The following is a 22,348-nucleotide window of genomic DNA, read 5'->3' on the forward strand; positions in this document are numbered from 1 at the left end:
TCATCTTGCGGGACAAGAGATGAAGACATTAGAGGTCAAGTGTGTGCAGTTAGTAATAGCAGTGTTGGGATGTTGTCTTGGAAAAACACTCCTGTGTTCTCTTTGCTCTCGCACATATTGACACCAGATGTATTGGTTTTCCACACCAAGCGATTCTTCAACACTAGCTACAAACCAACTCAGTTTTGACACTGCCTGAAGTTAGTACAGACCTTACAGGTTAGGGCCCCCGTCTTTCCCACCCCAAACCTCAGATGCCAACCTGGAGCCCAGGAGAACCTGTGCTTCTCACTGACTGGCTCTACACTGGGGTTCTGGCAATCTCCTCCTCAAATTTGATAATTTGCAGGACACCTGACAGGACTAGGAAAATAGTTTACTTACTACATTACTAGATTATTACAAAGGGTTTTAAAGGCTACGAATGAGCAGTTAAATGAAGAGTTATATAGGGCATGTCCAGTGCACCCTATGTGGACTGAGGGCCACCCTCCCCGCCTGTTGATGTGTTCACCATCCAGAAGCTCCCTGTACCCCATGCTGCTGAGATTTTTACCAAGGCTTCATCAGCTAGGCATGATCCGTCACTAACTCAATCTCCAGACTTTCACCCCTCCCAGGAGGGTGGGAGTCAGGGTGAACGTTCCCAGTTCCTAATAAAGGTTTGCTCTTTCTAGTGGCCAGCCCCACCCAGGAGCCACCAGGCACCACTCAGAGTTGCTTTATTAGAACAAAACAAAGTCGTTTTACCCAGGAAATTCCAAGGGATTTAGGAGCTCATTCAGGAACTGGGGTCAAATACTAGAACAAAAGATGTTTCTAGTGTTGTTATCACTAGAAAGGAAATTACAAGGGATTTAGGAGCCCACTGTCAGCAGCCAGGGGTAGAGACCAGTGGATGTTTTTTCTTTTATTTCATGAATGTGGCCCAGGGTGCCTGGTACCGTCACAGAGTCACAGATCTCCTCCTCTGTGTCCAATGGTTGCTGGCTCTCGGGAGGTGAGAGGGCCTAAAACTTAAAGAAACATCATATTTATTTTGTTATTTTGCCTATTGTGTTTTTCTAATTGTTCTACAGTAAGTGTGTACCACTTGCATAATAAACAACTGAAATAAGTACTTGATAGACCCAAGGTCACCAGTCAAAACTTAGGCCAGGAGGGGATGCTGAGCTGGTTTCTACTGCCAGCTTGGGCCCAGGGGAGGAAGTGGAGTGGAATGGGGGAGCCACTGGCCACCCTGAGACTTCCTAGCCCCATCCCAGATGGCCCACAGCTGGCAGAATTCTAGACCCGAAAGTAGGGTTGCCAGACCGCCCTGGATCCAGCCTGGCCCTAGCATTTGGGGCTGCACACAGTCCTGCGAGCCCAAGAGCACAAACTTGTTTTGGGACATGAGTAAATCTCAAAGGGGTCTGGGTAGGGTGGGGGTCACTGTCCCACTGCCCTCACACACTCCCTGGCTATATCTGCCCTTTACCTCACCCATCGGTCACTCCCAAATCTATACTGCCCTGTTCACACGTTTCAGTTGTGACTGTCTGCAGAGTGGAGACCCACAAGCACTGCCCCCCCCTCCACACACACGTGGGCTCTTCTGAGAGCCCCACCCTCTGGTTCACAAGCAGTACCCTGCCTGGCCCCACCCTTCTGTGTCCACTAGGCTACACGAAGCCCACAGGCTAGAACCGAAGTACAAGTTGGCTACAGGGCCTGCTGACTTACCCAGGCTTCCGCTGTCCATGGCCTCCTGCCCTCACACTGCCCAACCTTCTGAACCCCCTCCGGTAGTTCCTGTACAGGAGAGTCCTTCTGGTCCTTGACCAGAGAGAAGGCTCCCAGGGGCCGGGCACTCCCTGTGTGGACTTGGGTCTGGCCATACCTGCACATGGAGTCGGTCTGAATGCTTTCTGACTGGGCACATTGTCCTGGCACTTGCTACCCTCATGCTACCCTCAGCAAGTGCTTTTTTAACAGGAGATGCCCCTCTGAACATGGCGTACTCGTGCAGGCTGAGGCTAGCCTGGCGAACTCACACATCCCACGGGAGACCCTGAGAGCTGACCTTGGGTGCACGTGGGATAATGAGTTCCCAGAACTCAAGTCTTTGGGGTTCTACACAGAGCCTGACCGCACTCTTTGGGACAGTGTTTGTGCACAGGACTATGAGTGATTTAAAGGGGGGTAGGGGCCAAAGCCTATGATAGGGAGGAGGGGCTCGAGTGGTCTGGACTTGGATGAAACACATGTTGGAAAGACCCCTGCCTTGGAAGTGGGAGAAGATGAAAAGGAACCATCCCAGAAGTCTGGCTACCTTAATCTCATCCAGGAGGAGTTATGGTGGCCCTGGGTGGGCCCTGTGGCCTGGTGAGAGTGCCAGGTGCCAGGTGCAGGAAGACATGCCAGGGCTGAAAAAGTAGAAAAATGAGTGTGAACAGTTCCTTTGAGAAATTTGTTTTTTAAGAGGTAGGTAGAGATATAAAGACCACAGCTCTACAGCCATTTTGCAAAGCAGTCTAGATTGAACAGGTGCCATGCTGCGGCAGCTTCATAGTGCTGCAACTTAACCCCTTGCACCACCAGGGAGGCCCCTCTTGGCTAATTTTCATCTTCACATTCACAGTCAAGACCTGCATTGATTATTATGGCCCCTTCAGAGATGACCCAGTGCCATGCTCCTCAGTGCCAGGACCAACCAGCATCCTTTGTACAGAGAGCTTGTTCCAGAACTTTGCCTGTTGTCTCACGATCCTGTTAAGGTATTTATCCTGTATTTAGCCATTAACAGATATTTCCACTAGTGCTCCAGCAGGGCCTCCGTGTGCCAGGCACTACTCTCGACACCAGGAATGCAGTAGTTAGTATCACAGCCCTGACTTTATAAAGCTAGTATTGCTGGTGGAAAAACAGAGAACAGGAAAAATAAATGTTAACTATTGTTGAGTAACCAGTCCCCTAACTCAGCAGAATAAGATAATTGCATTTATTAGCTCATGTGTCTGTCCAAGCAGCCCTGCCACTCTGAGCCTGGCCTGACTCACGTGTCCCACCAGCCGGAGCAATGGTGGTCTTAGATGGTCTCGGCTTTACCCCTTGTCCTCCAGCAGCCTGGCTTAGTAATGCTTTCATAGTTTGGGGGGCGGGAGGACACTGCAAGTGCTTTCTCAAGCCTCTCTTTGCTTCTGTCCCATTGGCCAAACAGTCACATGGTCAGGCCTTTAGTCAGTGTGAGGGGCCTACAAAGTTATAGGGCAAAGGGGGAAGTATGTGGGTAATATGGGGCCATCTGTCTGAAATGAAGCAGGGGACTGGGAAGGATAGTTTTGGTAGATACGGGCAGGACCGGAGTTTTACACAGGCTGGTAGGGAAAGTCTCAGTGAGAAAGTGGCTTTAGGGAAAGGCCTGGAGGTAGTGACATCTGAGGAAGGGGCACTATAGGCAGAAAAGCAAATGTCCCCTGAGACTAGATATTCCACTAAAATCAGGAACATATTGCGTTCACTTAGGTGGGCCAGAAGACTTAACATAACAGGCACTTAACATAACACCTCACTCTCTGAAGTCCCCATGGACAGAACTGGATATCCCAGACCTGTCCCCTCCAAAATCACAGCACACCCCAGGGTGGGAAAGTATGTCCTGGGCTGGGGCTGGGGCTGGAGCACGTGCTAATTTATAAGGCTGGCGTCCTGTTTCCCAAGAGTCATCAGGTCCAATTCTGGCTCCGAGGCAGGTCAGCTGGTGCAGTTGTGTTTATGCCGCGTGGCAGACCTCCCCTGCCAAATAGCTGATTGGAATCAGCATAGGCTGGAGTCCAGAAGCCTGGTCTGCGTCCTTTCTGGGACATGGGGATCCAGAGAGCTGGACCCAAGAGCCCCATGGGAAGCTGAATTCTAGGGGTGTGGAGAGGCCTGGTGGACAGTGACATCTTGACTACACACACACACACACACACACACACACACACACACACACACTCTGAGGGACTGACTCACACCGTTATAGAGGCTTGTGAAATCCCATGATCTGCTGTCTGCCAACTGGAGGCCCAAGAAAGCCAGTGGCAGAGTTTAGCTCAATCCTGAGAACTAGCCACCGTCCAAGGGAGGCAGAATAGCTGTCCCAGCTCAAACAGAGCAGATTTGCCCTTTCTGGTCCCATGTATATGTAATCACCTGCTTTTCTTAGTCCACTGATTCAGATCAGTGACTCTCTTCTGGAAACACCCTCACAGGCATGCTATTAGCTTAGTCCAATCAGGAGACACAGAAAATTAGCCATCCTGAAAATGTGCAAAATTAGGGGATCTGGACACAGTTTGTGGGTTCTTCACCAGTGCATACACAATTGTAAGACATGGCTCAATCTCAGGGTACAACAGGGTTTATTTACAAAGGGAGAGTGAGATAAGAAAAGACTTCCTAAGGCCACAGATGGCCAGCTGTCCTACCCCCGGGTAGTATCCACTGTGTCCAGTAGTCCAAACCAAAAGCTGCTTATGCAAGACAGTGTTGACCCTCCAATGAGCCTGGAACTGGTGGTATACTGGTAAGCGGTGGACCAGGATCCAGCCAACCTGTGGCAGCCGGGCAGTTGCACCACTGAGGCTATCCCCCTTCAGCATCATTCCTGAAACCGAAAGTCAATTCTCCTGAATCTTTTTCCAAGCCGAGTCAAACCTTCCCAAAACAAGTCAATCCGCTCCTAAGTCTCTGCTTAAATCCTCCTTCAGGGCAACTGCCTTTCAAATATGATGGGTCCATTTTTCAAACTGGATGTTTCCAAGACTTAAGGGTCCTGGTGCAAGCTTGCGCCTAATTGTCAGGGGGAGACCAGACTTGGCTCATTTTCAAAACCGGCTCAGGATTCAAAACATAAACCCTGATAGTATCCATTCTGCCCTGCACCCTCTTACCTAAGCTCTGCTGTATCTGAATGGCGCTGGCCAGGTTCCCTGACCTCATGTCTCCAAACCTACCATGGGTCTTTTTCTCTTTTTCGTAAAACCCAGACATGGTTGCACCCAAACAAGGCTGTACCAGACATGCTTGATCCAGGGGCCTGCTGGCCATCGGACCTGACTACCATGGCATGGTCCAGGCTGATGTGGCTCAGCTGGGGGCCCTGGTGCATTCAGAAAACCCAGAGCCATGAGGCTGCTGGTGGGTTTCTGCTCTCGGTAGTCAAATGGTCCCCAGTGACAGCACTTAGTGACTTCCCTACACTGCCAACACCAGGAGGTTTTTAATCTTTGAGAATTTGGTATAGGAAAAGTAGCACTAGTATATTTTCATGCTTTTTAGTGAGGTCAACATTTTTGTCTGTTTCTTGACCACTCACATTTCTTCTTTTGTTAATTGCCTGATTATACCACATTGTTCACTGTAAAAAGTGGAAACAAAGTCAAACCATTGCCTCTGAGGCCTTCAGATGTAAAGAACTTTCTGTAATAGCTCCCCTATGTCTACGACATATTATTTTTCAGACACAGGTTTTCAAGTTTATCTCAACGAGTCCTTGTACCATCACACGAGTAGTCATAGTATCATTATCATTACACCCCTTTGCGCTGTCACCTCAAAAAAGCAACCAGCTAGTAAAGCCTGATTGCTTGGTTACAAGGTTCCTTGGAAGCAAACAACAGAAGAGTCGGGCAGATCAGTGAGTTGAGACAGTCAACTTCTGATGGCTCTCTCTCACCCCGCCCCTTTATGCCCTCTGAGGCACAGTCCTCAGTGCTGCTGGACAAGGATACACTGGGAGAATGTGAGGTGTTATGGGTTCTTCAGTTTTCTGACCTGTAAGTGCTATGTACTCTCCCAACTTCATTTAAACAGGGATCTGAACATTAGTGGTGACAATACGGAGGAGAGAGACCAGGCTCCAGAGAAGCCATAGGCCAGGGCTATCTCTTCTGATGCCCACCTTCTCACAGAGGGCTTGTAGATCCTTTTCCAGGGTTTTGTTCACCTTTTAATTCCATATTCAGTATATTTTGTTTTTCATTTTCAATATATTTTGAACAGAAGGCTGAAACTTTTATTGAACTAAAGCTCTATCCTTTCTACAGTTTGTTTAGAAAGGCTTACCTATGAAGAAAATAAACAGATTCCTGTTTTCTTTTAATACTTTGAGTTCTCTTTTAAAACCTACATCTTCAACCTATTGGGAATTCATTTAGATGAAGGTATGAGGTAGTGTTGAACATTCTTTTTTCCACCATACAACGTTTTGGATGCTCCTTTCCCCTCAGACCTCACAATGGGCTGATTGTCACACCACGTTGCCACGCGCCCTTTCCCAGATCTGGGGCTGCAGAATTACTCACAGTGCTGGAAGTCTGCCTCCACCCCCGCAGCACCCCCTTGGCTGCGGTGACCCCCTAGTATTCCCAAGGGCTGGGCCCTGTGGTAAGTGGAAAGAATTTGGCAAACTCTGCTCGCTCAGCAATCCAGGCCTGGGGAGTTGGGTGGGGGTGGGGGGCCAGAGGGGTATGGAAAATCACAAACGATTTTCAAGTTTTTAGAAACCAAGAAAATTGTTTCGCCAGTTGTGTGGATGGCTAGACACTGTCTGGGGTGATCTCAGATCCCATGACTCTGGGAACCACACTCTTTACAGGCTCCAGCAGTCTCACCCCATTGGTAACCTCCAAACTGCAGGCAAGGATGCCTTTCTGGAGGCCTCTCCCAAGAGGGAGGAACACAGGAAAGAGGAGGGCCTGGGTCTTTTTCCTTTGGTTCTTACAGGCAGACCTGGGAGTCCAGGAGATCAGGAGAAGCTGGTGCCTGATCCAGGGGCCTGCCGGCCACAGCTTCCAGGGACTTCAGTTAGATTTTCCCCACCCCCCCAACATCACCCCCCCAGTCATCCCAGACAGCTGGGCTGTGGAGGAAGGCCCCTTAAAAAGACCTGCTCAGGCCTCTGTCAGTATCTCTGACCCACCTCTCCCCACATCTGAGCTATTGCCTCTGACATCCTGGGTGCCCTGAAGAGCCTTCTCCTGGCCTCCCAGGCTCTGTTGCTCCTGCTTTCCCTGGTCCTGGAGTCCTCAAGTCACCCTAAGTAGAATTCGGGCTCACTGGCCCTGTTAGCAGGGGAGGCACCAGGGTGGCTCCTAGTGATGCTCAGGCCTCAGGGGGAGGAACTGGTACCCCTTTCACCCCTTGGTCCTGTGGAGACTGAAGAACCCAGATGGAAAAGAGCATCGAGTCCAAGTTCAGAAAGTCTGGCCTGGACCTTCCCCCTCACTGACATGCTGTGACCCCTGCTCATCACTTCTCAGTCTCAGCTTCCTCACTTAGAGACAGGCAGGGTAATGCACGCCCTCAGTAAGCATCAATCACACGTGCAACCTTAAATACAGGTGACAGGCAGGAAGGGTCAGAGCCTAGGGACAGTCTCCTGTTGGCAGGACACCTTTTCCCTTTCTCACAGGGCAGGACCCCACTTCACAGGGGGTCAGTACCCTCCTCCAGGCCTCTGTGGGTTCTCTGGTTGGGGGGGGCGGGCAGTCACTGACTTGCTTCCCCACCCCCACCTCACCCCCACCATTCACCAGATGAATGCCTTTAGAGGAATATACATCCATGAAGTCTAGGCCTTGCTCAGGGCAGCATCTTGTTAAAAACTTCACTCATAAAGAACAACCAGTGAGCCAATTAGGCACAGTCAGAGACACGCACCCACAGAGGGATAGATTGCCCGGGGACACAGAGGTGAGGGGCCTGGTGCTGTGGAGGGCGTAGGGGTAGGAGAGGGACTGGAAGGTGGAAGGTGGTGAGATCACAGACTTTCTGGAGTAAGGCAGTCTCCTGCTGAGAAGGTTGCCAGAGCTGGCAAGATACATGGGGACTTCTTTTCAGGCACCCAGGAAGCTGAGATGTGGTGCCCCTGGATGCAGGGATTCCTACTAAAACCTTTAGAATAGACACGTTCTCTGAGAAGCCCAGATGTGTGGCTCTTCCCTAGACAGGCCAGCAAAGTCTCCAGGACATGGAACTCTGGCCTCCTCCTTAAGCCTTTGGCGCTGTGAAGAGGGAGTGCTTAAATCCATCTCCAGCTCTGTCTCTCCAGTTTATGGGGAGGTATGATCACCGCATTTGAATGGTGGGAACCCTGAGGTCCAGTGGGGAGGGGGAAGTGGGAGAGCCCAAGGTCACCAGTGAGCTCATGGCAGGGACTGACCCTTAAGCCTCCCAAGGTCCAGGCCAGTGTTACCTTGAGACATGTTGCAACACAGATGCTATCCCTGCTTGATCAAGAAGGCTGTCTGAATGACAGACCTTGCTACCAGGGGCGGACAGCCCTCCATGATCATCTAGCCCCCTTCACTTATAGCCTGAGAGACCCCAGTTATTAAGGGTCACAACTTTATGACTGGCTTATGGGATGGGTGGAAGAAAGTAGGAAACTCCTCTCCCTCCTGTCCCAGGCTCACCCTGGGGTTTCTTTCTTTCTTTTTTTTTTTTTTCATGTTTTTATTTATTTATTTGTTTGTTTGTTCGTTCGTTTTGTTTATACATGCACTGGGTACAGTCAGAAGCGCGGGAGGGTGAGAGAATTCACCAGAGCCAGAGCGGGGAGCAGAGCAGGCAGAAAGACCGAAGTACACTGCTGAGGGGAGCAGCGGGCGGCAGGAGAGGTCTGCGCGCCATGTGGGACCCTCCTCCGGTGGCCGAGGAGCAGCCGGGGATCGAACCGGCGCCGCAGAGGTCGCCGGCAGCTTTGCAACCCAGCGCTCAACCACTGCGCCACCGGGGAGGCCCTGGGGTTTCTTTCTTAACGTGGGGAATGAAACTATGGCATCTGAAGGCATGAACAAGTCAAGCCTTATCTAAATCAAAGTTTTGATTTCTCATTCTCTATACAGCATCTTCCCTCCTCATCCCTGTGGGACTGACCCCACCATAATGGGACAAGGGTAAGTTCCTCACCTTCCCATTCCTGCTCAATCTCCTCACCACCTCCCTATGTAGGACCTTTGGCCCCCCACTGCCCCCTGCTGGGGGCAGGGACACAGGTGTAACTGAAAGGGGAAAGTGCTAAGTGCCCCAGGTGACAGCTTTGCCTACACGTGCCCCTGCCTTCCACTGCACCTTTGGGGCCTTTACACTGCCCGTTCTTCATAGGCTGGCTTCCTTGCTAAATTTTCTGGTGCTCCTTTTCCTGACTCCAGGTGAGGGCAACCCTTTCATCTCTCTTTCCTGGTGACCTCCCACCATGGCAGACCATCCACCTTCCTAGAAAGTTCTCTCTAGATGGATCTCAGAGGTGTGCTTATTGCCCAAGAGCTACTCAGGACAGAACCCCATTGGAACCGGGGTGAGACACAGGCACACCCCTCCCTCTGCCCCACAGGCCTTGCTGTCACACTGCTGCAGGACAGCTCCACTCAGCCTTTGGGCTCCCCCAAGAAATCTAGTTCCCACTCTGTGGGGTAGGCCCTCCCATCTTCCTTCTGCCCAGCAAGCCCAGTCCTGCTGAAGCCTCTTGGCAGATCCTTATTGGGAGGAAAGGAAAGACCTTGCTTACCCCTAGGAAGCTGGAGGTGGGGTTGTGGTAGGGAGCCCCAGTGTGTCGAGCAGACTCCCTGGACTAGCTCATGAGAGCACTTGGACATGGATACAAATACCCTGCCTGGTGGCAGGGGGCACTAGACCCTGGAAAGGAAGTGACAGACACAAGAGGCTGCAAGTCTCCCACCCTTTGATGCCCATCCTGGGCTGGGATGCTGTTTGGGTGGGTTCAATTTAGATGCTGTGCTCCTGGCAGGCCCTGGCTGCTTCTCTCACTCAAGCAGAGCCCAGGATCCAGGCCTAAGGCATTTCTGGATATGGGTCTTAGAGAAAGCTAAGTGGGGTCCGGCCCCATCCACCAACGAGCAAATAATGGCTGGCATGGACAATACTTGCCCACACCTGAAAACTAGAGATCCTGACCCCCTGGTCCTCCCTGGGACTCAGCTCCCCATGAGGCCTTTACTTATGTTCCCACTGGTGACTACGTGAAGAAAGGTTCTTTCTATTCTTTTTAATTTTTTTTAATGACTTTTATTTTCCCTGGCAGAGGATGCTGGGTCCAAATCTGATCCATGTGTGAACCAGCTGATTTTGGAAGCCTTTCCAAGGGAAGTGACACTCCACAGCCTCCGCTCAGCCTTGGGCCTTCCTACTTAACAGCACTCTCAACTGGGGGCAACAGAGCAAAGACAAGGTTTCAAGAATGATGATTCAGAAGCTTGAAGAGGACATTTATGGGAAAAAGCTGGCTCTATCCCTAATGCCACCAGGACCAGCTTAGACAAATAACAGGGAGAGGAAGGCTCACGGGACCAGGAGGTCTGACTGGGGTGGGATTAAGAGCTTATGTGGGTGGACTTGGCTCTGAGGCAGTGAAAAGAGCTGGGAGCTGGTGGGTAGCGAGTGCTGAAATCACACTAGGCACAGAACAGGCAGGCCCCATTGGATGGCCAGGAGGGGCAGAGCTGGAATTTGGGACCAGCTCTTGACACAGCCCCAATGCCTTTTTAAGTATGTAGGCAGACACGTAAGCAGTGAGAAGCTAAGGGGGGTACTCTGCAAGGACAGAGGAGAGGAAGCAAAGCCGTGCTGCTCCCAGACCCAGCAGCCCACACAGTGCTCCCTGTCTGCTAAAGGCCCGGCCACGCACCCTACCTCCTTTCCCTATTTCCTTTAAACTCAAGGCCCAAATTCTGCCTGTCAGTCATCCCAGGCGAGGGTTCGCAGGAGCTGCCCTAAAAATCTTCCCTTGATCTTACCTGGGCTGCTGCCTCCCACCCTTTGCTTGAGTCCTGGTTTGGCATCCCCCTTATGTTAGTGGGGGTGCAGGGATAGGCAAGACACACCTTGAACTTATATGAAAATCACTGAGTCCCCTTTTGGCACATTCCTATGAGTTATACACACAATTTAATGCAATGTGAAAGCACTCCAGCTGTGCGCTGGCCAAACGTGGTCTTGTGTACTGGGACTTGGGAGGTTTCTTGGACATCTGAACGAAAGCTGGTGACAGTTCACACATTTGCTTGGCCAAGGCTCCAGGGAAGGGAGAGTGGGTTGGCCAGGTGCCCTCAGGGGCCTTCTGCTGTCCCCAAGATGGGGAGGGTCCCTGAGGTTCAAAGTTGCCGGTGATTTGGCTCTCCTATCAGGGGTCCTGGGCACCTCCAGAGGGGTTGGTGGCAGTTTCGCTTCCAGGGACTCCCATCCTCAGGACCTCCTACTCCCTCCCACACTGCTTCCCCTCAGGCCCTAGGCGCCCATCCCCTGCACCCCAACCCGCAGAATCTACTTCCTAGGCTCAGGCTTCTCCCCAGGACGCCGCCCGCAGTTCCCGCTTTGGGAAGTGCCAAGCGCACGGCAACGTGAAGGGTTACTCCCCCTCCTACCCCGCCACCAGCCCCGTAGTCCACACCCAGCTCCAACTCCTCCTCCCCCGGGGGTGGGGTTGGGGGGAGCCGGCTCCGGAAACCCCCGCGCCCCTGCTGCTGCAGCCGCTGGCGTTTCGGAGAGGGCGGTCCGCTCTGGAGCGCGCCACTCAGGTCTGGAGCTCGAACTGCCGCCGGCGCCTGGGAATCCCCCCCGCGAACTCCTCTGAGACCCCATCGACTTCGGAGTCACAGCCCGGCCCCGAGCTCCCCGCGCTCCACCCGGGACCCGCCAGCCTGCCCCTCTCCCGAGCCCCTCACCGACCCCCGGAACCCCGGCCTCACCGGAGCCCCTCCCCGCCTCGCCCCTCCCTCCCCCTTCCTCTCCCGCTCCTCCCGCCCCTCCCCCGGAGCCCCCGGAGTCGCCCCCGCGCGAGCTCCGGCCATGGGGACCGTGCGCGGGGCCCCGGTGCTCGGCTGTCTGCTGGCTCTGCTGGCTCTGTTCCCCGAGGGGCACCCACAGACTGTGCTGACAGACGACGAGATCGAGGAGTTCCTCGAGGGTTTCCTGTCAGAGCTGGAGCCGGAGGCCCGGGAGGACGACGTGGAGGCTCCGCCAGCCCCAGAGCCCACACTGGGCAATCGCAAAGCCCAGACTGGGGGCAAGCCAGGGCCACGTCTGGGGATGGCCAGAGAGGGTAAGAGCCCTGAGCAGGGGTGCCCCAAGCATGATGGGGGGCTCACTCACGGGTGCCTTGCACCTTAGGTGAGAATGGAGGCCTCAGCAAGGTTTGGCCACTGTCCAGTCTTCCCAGTGAGGAGTGACTCTGTAAGGCATTCGAGCCCAGATGTTTGGCCAGAAACTACCAAACAGAGGTCCATGCCACCGGTAGCCTTTGGGTCTGGAGGCACATCCAGCAAATCCGCTGCCCTTGGCTTGGGTTGGCCCTGGCCCCCGGCCCGGCCCCCAGACCCACAGAAGAACGAGGCTTGAGCCAACAGGGTGGGTTGCTTCTTCCTCTCCAGGTCTGTGCCACAGCCTTGTGACCTACTGGGGCCACTCAACCAGTGTGTGGCACACACTAACTATGTGCACACTGCTGCCAGAGTCCCAACCTCAGGCCTTCTCTGGAAGGGTTCCCCAGCACCCTCCTGCCTGGTCATCTACTCTAGGAGCAAGAGGCAGCTGAGGGGGGTGCAGAGGACCCCTCCCTGAAAGGTTTCCAGGTAGCAATGGATAGTGGGCAGTCTCTGGTTATCATGAGCGTTAAATGAGGTGATGCGTCACCAAGGCATTCAGCTCAGGGCCTCTTACATAATCAGTTGCCCATAAATCTTAGCTGTTTATCCTTCTGGAGGGTGGCAAGGGTCTTGTTGATCTCTGTCTCCCAGGGACTCCAAAGCACCAACCATCATTCCTGAGGCCAGCAGGACCCACCACCACCTCCCTCTACCTCTACCGTCCTCTGCCCATCCCCTGGCTTTCTTGGGCTCGTGGATGCTGCTGTGGCAGCCCTGTTTCTCCTGGCTGTCTGCATTTTGTAAATTCTCTTGGTTTCAACTTTGTGGACTCTACCGCCCATTAAATTCTCAACAGCATTTGCTCAGAGTCCTGGAGGATTCCCACTGTAAGCCAGCCCCTGGCCTGCTTTCTCCCTCAGACTCTGAGATGGGCAAGCAGATGTAGCTCCTGCCTGCCCCTCTGCCCACTGTGAGACCCCAGGGTCCCTTATTGATCCCACCCTGGACCCTTTTCTTCTTGATAGTGAACCATTTCTTGAAGTTTCTCTTGCCACTGCAGGTAGCTTCAGGGAGACTCCAGGGCCCATGCCCTTTACTTTGTATGGTAGTTGACAGGGATGAGACGGCCTCCCCCTTGGATTGGGTGCTCTCCCGGGCTGGAGGGCTTTGCCACTTGTCTGCTCTTTCCATGCCCGGCAGACAATTGCTGTCCATGACTGCAGAGAGGGCATGCAGTGAAGGATTGGTCTCAGGGGGGTCTTCATTGAGGTTTTGGCAGATGGGAGGGTAAAGGCTTAGTCCCTGGGACCTGAGCCACTCAGGCCAAGACGTGGTGGTGACAGCATAGATTGCAGACAGAAATCCTTTCCCTGCTACAAGGCAAATGACTTAACGTCTCAGTTTCCTTATGTGGGAAATGTGAGACTAACAAGAGCCCACATTGTCAGCCTCTTGGGGGTGGGGTTTGGGGTGGGGGCACATGGGGCATGAAGTGGGCTCTCCACGAGCTTGACCTAAATCTGCATCTTGGTTAGCACCTCCAGAAAAGGCTAAAGACAAAGGAAAGAAAGGGAAGAAAGACAAAGGCCCCAAGTCCACCAAGCAGTCCCTGGAGGGGGCCCCCAAGCCACCCAAGAAGCCCAAGGAGAAGGCACCCAAGGCCACCAAGAAGCCCAAGGAGAAGCCACCCAAGGCCACCAAGAAGCCCAAGGAGAAGCCACCCAAGGCCACCAAGAAGCCCAAGGAGAAGCCACCCAAGGAGAAGCCACCCAAGGCCACCAAAAGGCCCCTGGCTAAGAGGCCCCCCACTCAGACCCCCCCAGAAAATCCACTGAGGCCACTCCCTAGCCCCCGTCTTGAGGAGCTGCCCCAGGAGGGAGGTATGTGCCTTACTCTTCTGGAGTTGTGGGGCTCTAGCCTGCTGGGCTATGGGAAGGAAGCGGTGAGGGCAGGTCCCTGCTTCCTGCAGACCCTCAGTGCCCCCAGGACCTCACTATTGTCATGAATTTGGTGACTCAGTTGGGGCTACCTCAGTGCCACAGCCTCCTCTGGGCATGGGTGGGCTTCATCAGTGGGTCTTTTATTTTTATTTTTTTTAAGAATTTTTTTTTGGTAAGATTTATTTATTTATTTATTTATACAAGCACTGGGTACAGTCAGAAGCGTGGGAGGGTGAGAGAATTCACCAGAGCCAGAGCGGGGAGCAGAGCAGGCAGAAGGACCGAAGTACACTGCTGAGGGGAGCAGCGGGCGGCAGGAGAGGTCTGCGCGCTGTGTGGGACCCTCCTCCGGTGGCCGGGGAGCAGCCGGGGATCAAACCGGCCCTGCAGAGGCTGCGGGCAGCTTCGCAACCCAGCGCTCAACCGCTGCACCACCGGGGAAGGCCCCATCAGTCGGTCTTGCTCCACTTCTGGGATCTATCCCTGGGCCCCACCCAGAACCTATGTGTTGCTTAACTTAGAGCCTGTAGGGTGCCCTTCAGCTGGGACAAAGTTGTATCAGGGCCTCCCAGACAGCAAGGCCTGGGCTCGCTAGAAGGCTGTCCTGCTCTCTGGACCCAGGGAGACCAGCCAGGTGCTGGGAGCTAGAGCAGCCCAGGACCCTGGGAGTGAGCTGTGGTTTTGAGGTATCACAGGGCCCAGATCTTGTAGAGGCTTTATGTGTAGCTGACGTGAGATGTCAGAGACTCTCTCTGATGTGAAAGACTTAGTCTCTCATGTGGATAGGGCAGACTCTTGTCTGGGGTTTGTGTTGCAGATCCCTGGCAGGGTCCAGGAGGAGAGACTGATGTGGAGCACCAGCCTGGTGAGTGAGCATCATCCACCTGGCCTCAGGGGACCAACCAGCCTGGCTTTCTGGGTTTCCAGGGTTGCCTGGGTGGGGGTATCAGTTAGTATCTTCAATAAGGTGGCCATGATTATTTCCCTCCAGAGCCAGAGACCGAACTGCCCACACTGGACTACAATGACCACATAGAGAGGGAAGACTATGAGGACTGTGAGTAGGACCCCACCATGCTGGGGCACTGCCTGGTCCCACCTGCCCCATCTGGATCTGGATCCCTGATGGGCCACCCAGAGGCACCCCCCCAGCCTCCCCTCCCCTTCCCCCAAAATCCCCCTCACCCTCACAGGAGGCGACTTGGCCCAGCTCAGCTCAGACCCTCCTCCCTCTCAGTTGAGTACATCCGCCGCCAGAAGCAGCCCAGGCCGCCCCCCAGGAGGAGGAGGCCTGAGAGGATCTGGCCTGAGCGTCCTGAGGAGAAAGCTGAGTCCCCGAGGCTGGAGGTCGAGACACCAGAGGAGAGGATTGGTAGGATGGGGGCAGACAGGGAGAGGAGGGGTGCCAGGCACAGGAGCTCTGAGCCCACACCTGCCTCCCACCCCCACAGAGCCACCTATGAAGCCGATGCCCGCCCCGCTGCCCCCCAGTTATGAAGATGGCTATGTGATCCCAGACTATGACAACAGTGAGTGCTCAGGGCCCTTCCCACCACATCCCGGGCCCGCCCCGACCACTCTGTAACTCCAACTTGCTGGTAGTTACCTAGCTACCCCCGAGTGTCCCACACATGCCCACCCTCATCTGATCTCCTCCCTTCAGGCTGGCCCTTACCCCCTACCTTCCTGGTTCCTGACTTTGTTCTCCCCCAAGGGTATCCTAGGGCATGTTGCCCTTTCTCCCTGCCTGTGGGCTCCCTGCCAGCTTGCTTCCTGGGATTCCCACCCCTTCAAGGCTGGCACCTTCCTTCCCCCCCGCCTCTGCATATCCTATTCTCCCTTCCTAAGCTTCAGCCCTGAGCAGGTTCTTGCCCTTTCCCTGCCCCCCCAACCCCAAGACTACCTCCCCCCTAGCCACAGTTGCCAGCTGTCACTCAAGGCCTGTTCTGTGCCCAAATCCCACTCTCGGTCCGTCCAGCTTTGTCCCACCTCTCCCAGACCAGACTCTCCTGGTGGGCTAGACTGGTGACTTCCCCCGGGGTCTTGATCATTCCACCTGGGTCCAGGTGGCCTCCCCCTCCTCCCAAAGGACCCTACCGTCTTGGCCTGTTTGAATTTTTCAGGGCCCACCCCATCCCACTTCCTTGTCTTGCTCTCTCCCTTCCGCCCGTCCTACCCGCTGGCTCCTGTGACTCCTGGAGCTCCAGTTCACAGTGTGAGTCTGGGAGCAGCCTTGGGCCACCTCAGCAGGGCTCTCCCTCCCTGCAGTGGACTATTACTTCCGGCCTCCGCCGCCCCAGAAGCCAAACCCTGAGCTGGAGACAGATGAAGAGAAGGAGGAGCTGAGTGAGTGAAACCAGGCTATTCCCACCCCTGGCCCCAACACACTGCGAAACTGAGCCCCCACCTGCCTGCCTCCATCTTGGCCTGATCCCAAACTCATATGCTCCCAGATCAGACCTGTACCCTCAACTGTCTCTAGTTCAGCAGACCTGCAAACCACCTGCCCCCGGCTCAGACTCCTACCCCCGCAGGCCTCCCAGTTCAGCTTGATGCCCATTTCCACATGTTCCTGAAAATCCAGAGCTAACCTGACAGGCACTTCCCATCTTCCGCCCTTCAGAGAAACCCAGAAAGGAGAGCAGTCCCAGAGAGAAGGAAGACAAATGGTCTGCGGGAAAGGGCAAGGACCACAAAGGTGTGCACTGGGGCTTGGGGCTGGGCCCACACGGAGAGCAGCCAGACTCCTGGAGCACTGACTGACTCCCTTTGTTGCTCCTAGGGCCCCGAAAGGGAGAGGAGCTGGAGGAGTGGATGCCAAGAGAGAAAATCAGTGAGTGAGGGGCCCAGGTGTGCGTGCGTGTTGGGGTGGCCTTAGGGGTGGGGGCTGGAGGTATGTGTGGCAGCTGGGGTGTGAGTGGGAGCTGGGCTAGGGGATGGGGTGGTGGCTGGAATAGGAGGTGGGTTGGGAGTGGGGCTGCGCAGTGTATGTGGAGCTGTGGGGGGGCTGTGGGATGTATGTAGGGGCTCCGGGGTGGGTGTGGGACTGGAGGTGTGCTTGTGGGTGCTGGGGGTGGGTGTGAGGGCTGTGTAGCAGCAGGCTGTTGGTACTGGAGCGAGTCACCAACATGGATCCCAAACCCAAATCTCCTGATGATTCCTCCAGGACCCTTTCCTGCTTTTGAATTCTTGTGGCTCAGAAGGGAGGCTCCTGGGTGTGTCTTTGCCTTGCACTAACAAGACAGCCGTGCAGATGGCATTAATGTAGATGATACTTGTGGCTCACTGGGTCTTGGGGTGGCTGTTCAGTGTCCCTATGGTCCCTTGGAGCTTGGCGTCATCGGTCCATTCTCCAAATGGAAAAGCTGAAGCCCACGTTGGGGAAGCCACGCAGGGGCAGAGCTGCCCTGACTGGAAACTGCTGATGTGCGGGGTGGGCTTTGGGCTCCTTGGTTCTGGGTTTGGGGGAAGGAGGGATGGAGTCAGTGGGCCACCAGCCTGGGATGCCATGTCCCCAGAGTGTCCCCCCATCGGGATGGAGTCACACCGCATTGAGGACAACCAGATCCGGGCCTCCTCCATGCTGCGCCATGGCCTGGGGGCACAGCGTGGCCGTCTCAACATGCAGGTGGGTGTCATAACAGGCTCATCTCCCAGCTGGGCAGGGCTTGTCCACCAGCTCAGCCTCCTTGCTGCCCGGACAGGCTGGTGCCAATGAGGATGACTACTACGATGGGGCGTGGTGTGCCGAGGATGACTCTCGTACCCAGTGGATTGAGGTGGACACCAGAAGGACCACCAAGTTCACAGGTGTCATCACTCAGGGCCGGGACTCCACTATCCAGTACGTTCACCAGGTTCATGGGCATTTGGTAGGGGGGCAGGTGGTCCTAGGCATGGCTCTAAGACTCCCCAGATCCCCAACCCTGGTCCCTGGCCATGTTCCCAGCTTGCTCTCCATGTGCAGATGGGCCAGTGGGCACGGGAACTGTTCCTGACCTCCAGGCCGGGCATGCCATACCCCTGCTAGCCTTCAAGTCTTGGACCCAGAAGAGGGGGTCTGAGTCGACTGAAGGCCTGGGACCTGGGGCAGGGAGACCAGTCTTGTCCTGATCATCTTCTACTCCCCAGTGACGACTTTGTGACCTCCTTCTTTGTGGGCTTCAGCAACGACAGCCAGACATGGGTGATGTACACCAATGGCTACGAGGAAATGGTGGGTACCCAAGCCCTCAATTCTTAGCCCACTGTCTGGGCCACAGGTGGGCTCTCAGCTGGGGTGGGGATGGTCCTGAGGCCTGCCTTTCCCCAGACCTTCCATGGGAATGTGGATAAGGACACGCCCGTGCTGAGTGAGCTCCCAGAGCCAGTGGTGGCCCGCTTCATCCGCGTCTACCCGATCACCTGGAATGGCAGCCTGTGCATGCGCCTGGAGGTGCTTGGGTGTCCTGTGACTCGTGAGTGCAGGGGAGCTGGCAGGGGCTCCAAGGGGTGGCTGGGGTGACTGGGGAGGTTAGGTGGCCAGCTTAGGACCCTATCTGCCCACCCCTCTGCAGCTGTCCATAGCTACTATGCACAAAACGAGGTGGTGACAACTGATGACCTGGACTTCCGGCACCACAGTTACAAGGACATGCGCCAGGTGGGGCACTAGTCCCGGATATGACGTTCCTGTCCAGGGACAGGGCTCAGGGCTAACGGTATCTTGTGTCAGCACTCCCTCTCACATCCAAGACACAGCTGGGTGAAAGGGTTGGCCATCTCTCATTTAAGAAGGAATAACTATAAGAAAGTGAAAATCAAAATCAATAAAAACTATGAACCAGAGACACTTTTTGGGGGGTGGGGGGCGGGAGGAGAGGGATTGGGGTCAGAATGGGGGGATTGCAATTGTATGGGGAATATAAAAATAAAATTTATTAATTAAAAAAAAAAAAAAAAAGAAGGAACCCCCACAGCCTTTCCCTTCAGAGTTAGTGCCTAGAGATTGCTCCTGGGGCCTGGGATCACCTGCAGGGGCCTCTCCTACCATAGAGGTCTTCCCCATAAAGACCAGTTCACAGGGGTGGACTAGGGACACGGGGTGGGCTGTGTAACTCGGCGTCCTCTCCTACACCCAGCTGATGAAGATAGTAAATGAAGAGTGCCCCACCATCACCAGAACATACAGCCTGGGGAAGAGCTCACGTGGGCTCAAGATCTATGCCATGGAGATCTCTGACAACCCCGGGGATCATGAACTGGGTGAGGGTCCCCATATCATCCTGAAGGCATATCTCCCCCACATGGATTAGAGGCCAGTCTTGCTATAGATGGACCTGACCCTTGATATTCCCAGATCACCAAACCCTGGCTGTCCTTGGAGATCCTCTGGGGGTCCACTATGCCTGACTAGGCCTCACAAGTCTCAGTCGCTCCCTAGTCTCTGGGGCACGAGGCCTGTTTAGGTCCTTCCTCCAATCCCCCAGGCCTCAGGAGGCTGGTTGGTTGCTGAGGCTCCTGCCCTTGCAGGTGAGCCTGAGTTCCGCTACACAGCTGGGATCCACGGCAATGAGGTACTGGGTCGTGAGCTGCTGCTGCTGCTCATGCAATACCTATGCCGTGAGTACCGCGACGGGAACCCCCGGGTGCGCAGCCTGGTGCATGACACACGCATCCACCTGGTGCCCTCACTGAACCCTGATGGTTATGAGGTGGCAGCACAGATGGTAAGTGGGCAGGACAAGAGTTTGGGTTAGGGTCAGCATGGATGTGTTGAGGCGGGGCTGGGACCCTGGGGTGGACCTTGGCTGGGCAAGGGGACAGGGCTGGGGGGGCTCTGGGGCACATAAGAGATGCTGATGCTAACCCCATTGGTTCCCCCAGGGCTCAGAGTTTGGGAACTGGGCGCTGGGACTTTGGACTGAGGAGGGCTTTGACATCTATGAGGACTTCCCTGATCTCAACTCTGTGCTGTGGGGAGCTGAGGAGAGGAAATTGGTCCCCTATCGGGTGCCCAACAACAACTTGCCCATCCCTGAACGTTACCTCTCTCCAGATGCCACGGTGAGGCTGCAGCCTGGCCAGTAGAGCCTGGGGGAAGAGCCTAGGATCTGGGGTCCCAGAGCTTCAGACTTGGGGGCCCAGGTGCTGAGCCTGCAGGGATTTGGAGGGACAGAGGGGGCATGAGAACTCAGGGGTCCGGAATGTCGATGGAGGGTGCTGGAGGCTGTGGCCAATACCTCATGCTGTGGGCATCTCACCTCCAGGTGTCCACAGAGGTCCGGGCCATCATTGCCTGGATGGAGAAGAACCCCTTTGTGCTGGGAGCAAATCTGAATGGTGGGGAGCGGCTAGTATCCTACCCCTATGACATGGCCCACACACCGAGTCAGGAACAGCTACTGGCTGCAGCCCTGGCAGCTGCCCAGGGAGATGAGGAGGAGGTATCCGAGGCCCAGGAGACCCCAGATCACGCCATCTTCCGCTGGCTGGCCATCTCCTATGCTTCTGCGCACCTCACCATGACAGAGCCCTACCGGGGCGGGTGCCAAGCACAGGACTACACCAGTGGCATGGGCATCGTCAACGGGGCCAAATGGAACCCCCGATCTGGGAGTGAGTTGGTTGGAAGGGGCTGTGGTGGGGTGTTTGGTACAAGGTATGGGGTGACCGCAACACCATATCTGCCCTGTTCAGCTATCAATGACTTCAGTTACCTGCACACCAATTGCCTGGAGCTCTCCATGTATCTGGGCTGTGACAAGTTCCCTCATGAGAGTGAGCTACCCCGAGAGTGGGAGAACAACAAGGAAGCGCTGCTCACCTTCATGGAGCAGGTAGGAGTCTGGAAACATAGGGGCTGGCGGAGGGGAGAGATCACTGAGGGCTGGGGTAGGGCCCTGGGGGCCCACTTGCCCAGAGAAGCTGGATGAAATGGAAGCAGTGGGCCATCTGGGGTCTCCGTGTAGACAGAGGCCTTCTCTCTTCCTGCAGGTTCACCGCGGCATCAAGGGGGTTGTGACAGATGAGCAGGGCATCCCTATTGCCAATGCCACCATCTCCGTGAGTGGCATTAACCACGGGGTGAAGACAGGTAACTTGCGTGCACACCTCTGCCCTGCCTTCCCAAGGTGGAGGAGCAAATCCGTGTGGTCTTGATGAGGCAGGTGCAGCTCCTTTGACCCCTCCCAGAGGGTCTGCCTCAGGCAGAGGGAGACTCGGAAAGGGCTGGAGGGGGGCCTGGAAAGAGTGGGGATCTCAGAGAACTGGGGTGGTGGGGACTCAGAGGAGGACCCAAGGGGGAGCTGGGGGAGCTCAGAGGAGAGCTGAATGTACTGGGGGGGATGCAGAAGGGCCAAGGGATCTGAGAAGAGTGCTGGGACCTGTCCTCCCTCGTAGCGAGCGGCGGCGATTACTGGCGTATCCTGAACCCGGGTGAGTACCGCGTGACGGTGCAAGCAGAGGGCTACACCACGAGTGCCAAAACTTGCAACGTGGACTACGACATCGGGGCCACCCAGTGCAACTTCATTCTGGCTCGCTCCAACTGGAAGCGCATCCGGGAGATTCTGGCCATGAATGGGAACCGGCCCATCCTGCGCATTGACCCATCTCGTCCCATGACCCCCCAACAGCAGCGCATGCAGCGTCGGCGCCTGCAGTACCGACTGAGAATGCGCGAGAGACTCCGTAACCTCAATGCCACCATAGGACCAGTCACCCCTTCAACAGTGCCCCCCACGCCCTCCCTTGCACCCTCCCCTATCTCAAGCACCACCCTGACACCCTGGCACTTTGAACCAGAGACCACAACTAACTGGGAAGAGTTGGAGACCGAGACTTACACAGAGGTGGTGACGGAGTTTGGGACAACAGAGCTGGGGCCAGAGGAGGAGGAGGGGCAGCCGGGGGAGGAGGTGGGGGAGGAGATGGTCACAGGCCCAGAGTTCCCCTACACCACTGTTGAGACCTACACAGTGAACTTTGGGGACTTCTGAGAGTAGGTCAGCCAATGACCGGGTCAGCGTCATCTAGGCCAACCCAGCAGCTCTATCGAAGGTGCCTCTGGCATGGGCCCAGCCAGGGTGGGGCAAGGATGTAACCAAGACCCAGAATCAGGAGTCACTCAGGCTCCCGCTCCGTCCACCACCCTTACAGAAGATGGGCTGCTGACCTGGGTGATGGCAGGTTTAGCAAGTCCAGGGGGCAGACTTCTTAACCACCTGCCCAGGCTGCACCAATAAACCAAGCTTGTGGCAGATGCGTTGCAGACTGCTCGTTCTAATCTGCCTGGGGAAC

The 22,348-nt window shown here is 55.2% G+C and overlaps 1 protein-coding gene and 1 long non-coding RNA gene across 3 annotated transcripts; both read left to right on the forward strand.

Moving 5' to 3' along the window:
- Positions 1–6,264: 6,264 nt before the first annotated feature.
- Positions 6,265–11,662, forward strand: LOC119231215 (uncharacterized). Its single transcript, XR_005121892.2, has 3 exons — positions 6,265–6,411; positions 8,874–8,924; positions 10,070–11,662. It is a non-coding gene; the product is annotated as an uncharacterized LOC119231215 (long non-coding RNA).
- Positions 11,663–11,796: 134 nt separating this feature from the next.
- On the forward strand, positions 11,797–22,340 carry AEBP1 (AE binding protein 1). 2 transcript variants are annotated; one of them, XM_037492905.2, is made up of 21 exons: positions 11,797–12,085; positions 13,664–14,008; positions 14,886–14,933; positions 15,060–15,125; positions 15,306–15,440; positions 15,520–15,597; positions 16,337–16,414; positions 16,692–16,766; positions 16,851–16,901; positions 17,587–17,696; positions 17,773–17,912; positions 18,200–18,284; positions 18,381–18,525; positions 18,625–18,710; positions 19,189–19,312; positions 19,580–19,776; positions 19,934–20,113; positions 20,317–20,665; positions 20,747–20,886; positions 21,044–21,143; positions 21,449–22,340. In XM_037492905.2, exons 1-21 carry the CDS (start codon positions 11,833–11,835, stop codon positions 22,045–22,047), a joined length of 3,384 nt encoding a protein of 1,127 aa, XP_037348802.1. In that variant the 5' UTR covers positions 11,797–11,832; the 3' UTR covers positions 22,048–22,340. The 2 variants fall into 2 exon arrangements, with proteins under 2 accessions (XP_037348802.1, XP_037348812.1); XM_037492915.2 differs by having other exon boundaries at positions 13,673–14,008.
- The last annotated feature ends 8 nt before the right edge of the window (positions 22,341–22,348 follow it).

This window comes from Talpa occidentalis, unplaced genomic scaffold (assembly GCF_014898055.3).
Source record: "Talpa occidentalis isolate TD23 unplaced genomic scaffold, MPIMG_talOcc4v2.1 talOcc4.10, whole genome shotgun sequence".
Lineage (NCBI taxonomy): Eukaryota > Metazoa > Chordata > Mammalia > Eulipotyphla > Talpidae > Talpa > Talpa occidentalis.

Coding starts and splice junctions, on each gene's coding strand:
- AEBP1 (XM_037492905.2), top strand. CDS start 11,833: ATGGGGACCGTGCGCGGGGCCCCGGTGCTCGGCTGTCTGCTGGCTCTG. Junction 15,441..15,519: donor GACACCAGAGGAGAGGATTG/GTAGGATGGGGG, acceptor CCACCCCCACAG/AGCCACCTATGAAGCCGATG. Junction 18,711..19,188: donor GTTACAAGGACATGCGCCAG/GTGGGGCACTAG, acceptor TCCTACACCCAG/CTGATGAAGATAGTAAATGA.